Source organism: Octodon degus, unplaced genomic scaffold, assembly GCF_000260255.1.
Source record: "Octodon degus isolate 3935 unplaced genomic scaffold, OctDeg1.0 scaffold00046, whole genome shotgun sequence".
NCBI classification, from domain to species: domain Eukaryota; kingdom Metazoa; phylum Chordata; class Mammalia; order Rodentia; family Octodontidae; genus Octodon; species Octodon degus.
In genome coordinates this window covers 9280650-9290446 of record NW_004524622.1, presented here as the reverse complement: position 1 = coordinate 9290446, position 9797 = coordinate 9280650, and the positions used below count along the sequence as shown (strand labels likewise).

The 9797-nt window shown below is 37.3% G+C and overlaps 1 protein-coding gene across 6 annotated transcripts in view; it reads left to right on the top strand.

Annotated features, from left to right (window-relative positions):
• Positions 1 to 9797, top strand: part of Btaf1 (B-TFIID TATA-box binding protein associated factor 1) — a 129421-nt gene that overhangs the window by 117804 nt on the left and 1820 nt on the right. For 4 of the 6 annotated variants that reach the window (XM_023716153.1, XM_023716152.1, XM_023716155.1 and 1 more), the window contains 4 exons: positions 3007 to 3218; positions 4965 to 5124; positions 5486 to 5656; positions 7391 to 7530. In XM_023716153.1, the coding sequence (XP_023571921.1) occupies positions 3007 to 3218; positions 4965 to 5124; positions 5486 to 5656; positions 7391 to 7530 (683 nt within the window). Of the gene's footprint in view, positions 1 to 3006; positions 3219 to 4964; positions 5125 to 5485; positions 5657 to 7390; positions 8927 to 9797 lie in introns of those variants that run through there. The other 2 variants (XM_004632060.2, XM_023716156.1) reach the window with 1 other exon arrangement.

The window sequence follows — 9797 nt, the reverse complement described above, 5'->3', positions numbered from 1 at the left end:
TGCTGGGGGATTGAACCGCGGTCCCTGATGCTTTTGCTAAGCTTGTTCTAAGTAGGTGCTTTAGACCACTGAGCCATCTCTCCAGCCCTTGACTTTCATTTTGATGGGTGGTTCACTAAAAACCTAATGTTTGAATTAGTTACCAGTAAATTAAATTTATAGGTTCTGGATGGGATTCATAACAATGACCCAAATGAGAGCATCATACAGTTACTGTATTTTCTACAAGTTAAAGCAAATTTTGAGTAGCATTTACTTTTGGGGTCCTACACTTGCTAAGTGGTAGGTTGCCATTACAAAGGCTCTCGAAACCATGTTATAGGGGCTGGGGAGATAGCTTAGTAGAATAAGCACTTCCCTGGCAAGCACAAGGGCCTGAGTTCAATCCCCGGTTCTGGGGGGAAAAAAAAAATCCCCCTCGAAACCATTTTATATAAGGATTTTAAAGGTCAGGGCAGTTAGACCTATATTAAAATTAGAGCAAGAAAAAATTGAAATTTTCTAGAGGGGCAGCAGCTGGGCTCTCAGCTAGGCATGTCAGGTCTTGTAGGTCTTGGCAGTCATTTTCTAGAAGCTAATAATCAACTTTCCAAGGCACTAAAATAGATTCTACCACAATATCTAGAGTTTTTCAGTCCCACTGGGCAGACTCAAATTATAAGAGAGTATCATTCATGCTGTCAGTATCAAATGATTCAGCCACACATCCAGTAGGATAGCTGTATAGGAAGAGTAGTCCACTAGGAAGATAATATGGCAAGTGTGGGCTTAGAGAAGAAAGTCTGAAATGTGTGTATGTAATATGACAGATCGGGGCTGGCGGGATGGCTCAGTGGTCTGGAGCACCTACATGGAGCAAGCTTGGCAAAGCACAGGGACCGCAGTTCGATCCCCCAGCACCACATGCCAGCCGGCCCCGCCCCCTGGTGGGCTGAGCTGCCCCCCCACACAAAATAAATAAATAAATGTTAAAAAAAAAATATGACAGATCATCTTTAAGGCTAGATGCCAAGAGACCTAGATGGCTAGATTGTAGAGTTAACATGAGACAGACATGATAAATTCTCACTCTGTGGGAGTCCTGTTTTAAAAGATCTGTGTAGAATGTCCTGCTTATCACATTGTATATTCTGGTTACCACACAATCTTTTTCTCCTGAGGCATTCTAGGTGAGACTTCAGAAAAAGAAAATTAGCTTGGATAGTAATTAACACTTGGGGGCAAGCATTAGGGACAGTTACGTTTATTTCGCTTCTTCTGTCCTGCTGATATTCTGTACACCTGACCTATGGAATAAAAATTCAGACTTGTTTGGCAGAAAAGTAAGAACACTTTTCCCCAGCATCTGGCTGACAGTGTGTGTGAAGTGTCATTTAGCAGGGAGGCTCATTACAGATCCAGAGCCGAAGGTTTTATGGGGATTCCTGACATAATCAACATTCTAGACTTGCAGAAAGTGAGTGTAGCCTAAATCGTATTGTTTAGGCATAACAGACATGCTTATTAGTTTGGGATTATTGGTAAGATTCTTGAAATCCAAGCTCTTAAAACTTCAGCTGTGAGCTGACTTTATAAAGTGTTCTCTAAGGAAAATAATGCCTGGCTTTTTATGTTTATACTGTCATGTACAACACCTTGAGAATTTTACATTGAATTTGGAGTTTGCCTGGACAGTCTGTAGGTTACCCTTTTTTTTTTTTAATGTATTTGGTACAGAGTCTCACTACACAGCTCAGACTCGTAGTGATCCTCCTATTTTCAGTTTCCCCAGTGCTAGGATTACAGGTGTGCCCCACCACGCCCGGTCTCAGTGGCCAGCTCAGTGTATCTGGGGGCAGGGTCGGCATGTGGTGCTAAGGATCAAACCCTGGTGTCTATGCTTGCCTAAGCAGGTACTCAGTCCACTAAGCTATCTCACCAGCCATGTAGGTTTCCTTTCCCATCTGAGCATTTGTTTTTGTTTTTTAGTTTTCCAACTTTTAATTTTTTAATACTACTTATTTGTATTTTAAGGAAGAGTCTCACTACTAGATTTGACTTGTAGTGATCCGCCTGTTTACAGCCTCCCAAGAGCTGGGATTACAGGCAGGCGCCACCATGTGCAGTCTCAATTGCCATCTCAGTCTGCGCCTGCTTGCAGGCACTTTAATCCATGGAGCTATTTGGCCAGCCCTTGTAATACATTTTATAAAAAAAAGAGGAAGCATCTTACATTCAGATTTGGAGCAGCAGATCATATCTGACTTCCTGGGGATGAGAAAGATGACTCTTGGGTGTGCTAGTTTTCCAGACTGCCCTGTGATTCTCATGTATTTTATTCACTCAGTTATTGTACTTATAAAGTATTATAAGGTTAATTCCCTGTACAAAAAAGAAAAAAAGTATAAAGATGCTATAAACCACTTAAGTTGGAAAAACTATAAAATACCTGTAGCCGTGTCTGCTATTAAGAGACTTGGTATGCAGATAATAGAAGTAAGCTCACTTTTTAGGAAGACAAGAGATCTAGCCTTATACATTTGGTTGTCTTCTAAAATTCTGATTTCTACTGTATTATGTTTTCTTTGTAGTCTATTTTATAATTTTTATGAAATATTTTGCCTGGGGCATCTTTCTTGTTACTTTTGGTAAACACTTAACTGAGGTGGTAGGAACCTGAAATAACTAAGGAGAATAGAAAAAGGCCTGTTAGGGGCCAGGGAGATAGCTTAGTGGCTTCAGTGCCTGCCTGGCAAGCATAAGGTCATGAGTTTGGTCCCCAGTACTGCAAAAAAACAAAAACAAACAAACAAACAGAAAAAGGCCTGTTAGATGACTGCAATGCAGCTTGAGCACCTCAGAAGCTAGTTCAGGATGCTTTAGGGTAACAGATTGCATCCCAAAGTACTAATCTGTTTTCCAAGTTATAAATTTTAACCTTTTCTTACCATAAAAAGAAATACTTGTCATAATAAAACTGGTTATCTACTTCTATTGAACACCTGTGTAACGATTTTTTTTTCCAAGTTGCTGTTGGACTGTGGTTTGGGAAATGGCAGCACTTCAGAGAGTGGCACAGAGTCCGTTGTGGCCCAGCACAGGATACTGATTTTCTGTCAGCTTAAAAGCATGCTTGATATAGTAGAGCATGATTTGCTCAAACCTCATCTACCTTCTGTCACTTATTTGAGATTAGATGGCAGCATACCACCTGGTCAGAGGCATTCCATTGTTTCCCGGTAAGTGGTTCCCAAAATTCTGTTATTATAAATCAAGCTGTGATAAATGCCTTATAGGCAGGTGTAGTTGTGCATTCCTATAATCCCAGCACTTGGGAGGCTGAGGCAGAAAAATTGTGAGTTTGAGGCCAGCCTGGGCTACATGGTAAGCTTTAGATGAGCTTGAATGGTATAACAAGAACCTGTCTAATTCATAGGTAGGTAGGTAGGTAGGTAGGCAGATACGTACACACACACACACACACACACACACACACACACACAGATACTTAGATAGATGCATTTATGTAGTCTGCCTTGCTAAATATTTCCATTGACTAAATATCTGCAAATATTTTCCTACTGAATACAGTAATTCAGTCCAAATAAACACCTTTGCAAAAAGCCAGGTGTTGTGGCTCACGCTAAGGCAGGATTATAAATTCAAAGCCAGTCTGAGCAACTTAGACCTTATTGCAGAATAAAATAAAAAGGAATAAGGGTATAGCTCATTACAAAGACAGGATTATAGTTCTGGGAACTGTAAAACAAAGTTTAAATACAGAACTGAAATACAATTTAATTTTCTAAGTAAGTGAAAAGGAAAGGATCCTAAAAAGCATGAAAGAAATTTAACTACTTTCTCCACATCTTCTTAGGAACTCACAGTAGGAGAAATCAGACAAATAGCTTAATTAAAATCTCATCCTAATCTGTTTTGCTCTGGAGAACAAGTTGGAAGCTAGCCCATCTGGGAAGTAGTGTTAGCATGGTCTATAACCTCCTGCTTGAAAAATTTCAGAGTTGCTTTAATTTAAAAAAATGCAGATGCCTAGCTCCTGTTCGAGGCCTGATGATTTCAAGAGTGGGTATTTTAGACAAGCATCCTTGAGAGATTTTTAAGCAAAATACAGCTAGAGACCCACAGAGGGACTTTGGAGGCAGACAGGCCCATGTTTAACTTCTTGTTATAGTGTTTAACAGTGTTCCCAGTCTGTAAAATAGGAATGATAGCAGTCCTCAACAGAACAGTTGAAACAAGTAACAATGTACGCTCATATAAGGTGATAATGGTAGCTTGTTTGGTAGCTTTTTTTTTTTTTTTTTTGCGGTACAAAGGATTGAACTCAGGACCTTGTGCGTGCCAGGCAAGCACTTATTCTACTAAGTGGTAGCTACTTTTGATACTAGTAAATATTTGCTAATGTACTTTTTTCTAGAAGCTAGATGTCCTTTATCACTATCTTCTAGGACTTGTAAAATTGTAAGAACTCCAAAATTGCCAGCTTCTGTCTCCCTTGAATGTTACTTGTTCCCCATTCTTCTGTGTCCATACTAAAGGATTCATACTGAATTTTGTTTTCATAATCGGTGTCTAGTTTATATTTTTGCAGCTTAGTTGTTATGAAATTTCTGATGTTTTAGTGCTTTTTTTCCTACTAAAGTTGTTGTGTATTTCAAAAGAGGATATTTTTGGGTCCGGCAAGATAGCTCAGCGGTCTAAAGCACCTGCTTAGGCAAGCACACAGGGACTGTGGTTTGATCCCTAGCACCACATGCCATGCCAGCCCTACCTCCAGGGTGGGCTGAGCTGGCCACCAAAAAATAAGAGGATATTTTCATATCAAATGGTCACAGAAATATTGATTTCATGGGTTTTTAAAGTAGTATTTCCATTTATACTCTTCAATTTTTACTAGACAGTCTCTGTTATAGGAGCCTTAGTAAGAATGTACTAATTTTATTTTCTGATGTCTGTGCTTCTAGGTTTAACAATGATCCATCCATAGATGTTCTCTTACTTACAACTCATGTTGGTGGCCTGGGGCTTAATTTGACAGGCGCTGACACAGTTGTATTTGTGGAGCACGACTGGAATCCCATGAGAGATCTACAAGCCATGGACCGGGCCCATCGCATTGGTCAGGTAGAAGTCACCTCTTACAGGTTTTAACATGAAAATACCCCCCTAAGAAGGCAGAAAACTTGTTTCAAATATTTGCTTTGATGTTACCAAGTGTCATGAACTTGGACAAGTTGCTTGGACCATCTATGGTATCCTTTCTCATGCATTAAGTGAAGAAGTATGCAGGCTAAGAAAACCTACATCACTGTTCATCCCTAACATTGTGTGATTTCTGCAAACATTTTGAGCTCACAAGGCAAGATAAAAACCCAGTCTTAATTAGAGAAACAGAAAATGTACTTGGTATAGAAAACAGCCCTCATATTGGTAAACCTCAGGACATCAGTTTGTGTTACATTTGTTTAACTTTTTTTTCATTCAGAAACGTGTTGTTAATGTTTACCGACTGATAACCAGAGGAACGTTGGAAGAGAAGATAATGGGTTTACAGAAATTCAAGATGAACATAGCAAATACTGTTATTAGCCAGGAGAATTCAAGTTTGCAGACTATGGGGACTGACCAACTTCTTGATCTGTTTACTCTGGATAAGGTAAAAAACTTAAACAGTTCACCTTTAATGAGTTCACAGCATTACTATATAAAGATATTAAAGGGAATAGTAAACGATATTCAGATAAATCTCTTCAGTATACTAGAGGATGTCTGAAGTCTTGACTTTTTGGTTTCTTTCCCTGGTCCTTTCCTGCTAAAGGACAGCTTCTGACCCTTTGTACTATTAACTAGTGATCTTAGGCAAATTAACTTCAAAATATCTGCACTTATGACAGTTGTGAGGATACAAATATGTAAGTACTTAGAAGTGCTACCTAGAGGACATTCTCGATAAACAGTAGCCATAGTTAGATCTGATGTGTCAGATAGCAACCCACAATCAGAAGTGTTAGATAATGTAAGACTAATAGGATTGGGTGTACAAGTGCTTTATAGATTCAGAAAATCAGCTTCATACTAAGTATAAATTTTAGCAAGAAATATCTTCTTGCAATGAAATTTAAAAATCTATAATAGTAACAGACTTATAGGGCTGGCCAAATAGTTCAGCAGATTAAAGTGCCTACTAGCAGGGGCTGGGGGTTCAATCCTTGGGCCTGCTGTGGTGGCACGCACCTGTGATCCCAGCTCTTGGGAGGCTGTAAACAGGCTGATCACTACGAGTCCAATCTAGTAGTAAGACCCTGAACACCCTGTAGACCCTTCCCTAAAATACAAAAAAACAAAAACTTGTGGCATTAGGTTTGAGAGAAAGTAATTCTACTGCAGTCAGTCTGTTAAGCCACACTTAGAATGGTGTGTGTACTTCTAGGTGCTGTGATTTAACAGAAGTGGGCGAACAAGTTCCTAACAGCCAGAATGGAGGGAGGCTTTACAGTCATGTACTTATAAAGTTGAAAGAGTGAGGGATATTTAACCTAGAAAAAAGAAACATGCATAGCAGTCTTCAACTAGCTTTTGTTCTGTTTGAAAGAATATTCTTTTTTTTTTTTTAATTATTTATTTATTTTTATTTATTACATTTATTTATTGTGTGTGTGTGTGGCCAGCTCAGCCCACCAGGGGGCAGGGCTGGCTGGCATGTGGTGCTGGGGGATCGAACCGCGGTCCCTGTGCTTTGCCAAGCTTGTTTCAAGTAGGTGCTTTAGACCACTGAGCCATCTCTCCAGCCCTGAAAGAATATTCTTATGAGTGACTTTCAGCAAGCAAAACTGGGCTTGGTATATTCCAGGGAACTACTGCCATAAAGTCTACTATTGGGACAGTTGGAAAAAACTGAAGAAATGTAGTAACAACAATTTCCTTCACCTGATCTTATATAGTTATATAAAATAGTGGCCTTGTTTTAGGAATGTGTGTGGATTCCTATCTAGGGAAAAGGGGACATAACTTATAACTTCCTTTTGGTATTCCTTTTATTAAGGGAAAAAGCTAATACTTAACTGATGAAAGAGTAAGAAAGCAAATATGACAAAGTTATTGGTGAGTTCTTGTAACTCTTCCATAAAATTATGTATTGGTTTTTCTGGTACTGGGGATTGAACTCAGGATCTTTCACTTGCCAGGCAGGCCCTTCTGAGCTACCTCCCTAACCCCACAAAACTAAAAATGATACATTACTATGGCAAAATAAAATGTGCTCTTTTGAAGTAATACATGTCCCTGTTACATGAAGTGGACAACTCTGTTAAAGGCAAGTGTGATATTTTAAAGGAGAACATTTCTGAGGTTAATGACATCTTATTTTACCCTTTTGTTAAATTTTCTTCAGGATGGTAAAGCAGAAAAAGCTGACACCTCTACTTCTGGAAAAGCAAGTATGAAATCAATTCTTGAAAACATGAGTGATCTTTGGGATCAAGAACAGTATGACTCAGAGTACAGCCTGGAAAATTTTATGCATTCACTCAAGTAACTATCAAATATTGTAAATTCAATTGCTGCTAGTTCAGTTACATTTCTGCTGATATTCAGCAAATTTCTAAGTTTATTGTGAACTTTTAACTCAATGTGTAAATAGATATGAAGAATATTCAGCATAATGCTGGCTCTTGTTTCACTGGGGGGAACAAGTTATTCTCAGATATTTGCACTGTATTAAATTTAAATGTTAATGTGAAATGGTTTAAATTTTACATGCTGAATAGCTGCAGAGCAGAGGAACCAAACCAGGTTTACATGTGCTACCAGAAGGTTTGTTCTTACTAGGAGCACGCCTCTTCTCCACAGAGTCACTCTGTACAGGATGAGATCCATGAGTGCTTTTAGTGTTGGTGTACATTTTTTCTTTTAAATCGAACTTGTTTTTATAATTGATTAAAATAGGGCTTTTTTTTGTATGAAAGCCTTAATGAGCCATAATTTTAAGACTGTAAGAATAATGACTAAGATATTAGTCTTGGAACATAAAAATGTTAGATAATAAACTGAACCAGACCCTTAGTGAAAACCTTTATATATTTAATGCAAATGCATAGTGTTTTTGAAATCTTTAACATCATTTTGTGAACTTTTAAAACACAATATCAACTATTCTAAGTACAGGTACTGGTATATTTAAAGGTACCATAGCATCCTATTAAGAGGGTGTTTGCTTTTTTAAAAATTTGTCTTAATGGCTAGGAAATAGCCAGATTTAAAGAACATATGTACTCAGTAGGTTTCGATCATATATATAATATATTTTGTAACTATGAACATAAACAGTTTTCCAAAAGTAGATTTAGAATTCCAAAACTATGGTGAAAAGACTGTTTATCGGAGTAATGCATGACTGAAACATAAAAGGGAAAAAGTTCCTTTTATATACAGAAACATACATGAACACATCTGTACGCACAGACATGTCTGTCCTGCACCCAGAAGTGCCTAGTTTTGGCACTAAAATCATGTAGTTACATGGACAGCAATAATAATTGGACATGAAGCTGATTAGTGTTACAGAAGTGAACTCAGTGGTAAGTGTGGGTATGTGAGTATGGATAAACATGTATGTGTATGTATATATAATTTTATAAATTTGACAAATTAATACATGCCTTGTGCATACACACATGTGGGATATATTTGTATATAAGTGTACAGGTAACAAACTTCCCCAAGGTTTGTGGCTGGCCATACATACAGGCATCAGTTTAAAACCATCAGACCTCAGATGTACAAGAGTTTGTTTAAATCTTTATAGCTATACTGTTCTGCAGCACTTAGACATGGACATTTGTCACCTTTCAGCAGCTTAGGACAACCATATTGTAATGTTAAACCTAGCATTCCACAAGAGAATAAACATAAGATTGAAATTGTAAAATATATGCAATTGTGTGTTATTTGTAGGAAATGATTAAAAAGCTGAAGATTATTTAGTTCAAACATACAGGTTTTAAAAAGCTAAACACTTTCTTCATTGTCGAAGGTTTATGTATAGATGTAAAAGACCAAATGGAAACCCATAACTTGCGATATATAATGTACTTGAGTTGAATGGTTTTTATTAACTATTTATTTGCTATTTCCATAAGCCAGCTATATAACATAGCTCATAGAAAATGATATTTTCTTAGGTGAGGAACAATTTTAAAGAGATAGTAAGAGGCAGAAGAATTCACATCATACCATAAAAGTTTTTCCCCCTAATTTGAAAGGTTGGGTACAACCAGAAATATTTAAGCAGTTTAAATTTTAAGAGTTTAATGTCAAAGAGTGAGTGAGTGTGTGTGTGTGCATATGTTAGTAAAAATATTTCTAGAAGGATAAACAAAATAGTAATGGTTATCTCTGAATGAGAAGTAGCGTGGCTTAACATTTTTAAAATAATACTTTGAGTTGTGAAATGTTAACTCATACATTCCAGTTTTTCAAATAAAAGGAAAGAACTAAGTATTTTTAAGTGTACCAATCACAGAAGTACATCTTAAGAAGAATGGATCCAACAGAAAGATTGAATCGACTAATATTACTAAAGACCTGCTGTCAGTTTTGTGGATGTGATGCTACGGTAGTTATGTCTTTAAAAATGTGTGGGCATGGGAAATAAAATAAGCATGAGAGACCATTGATACTATTTTAAACTGGGTAATGGGTTCATGAATATTTTTTATGTGTCTATTATAGAAAATTTCAGTTAAAATAATTATTGCCTCAGAAATTATCAGTGTCATTACTAATGTTTTTTTTTTTTT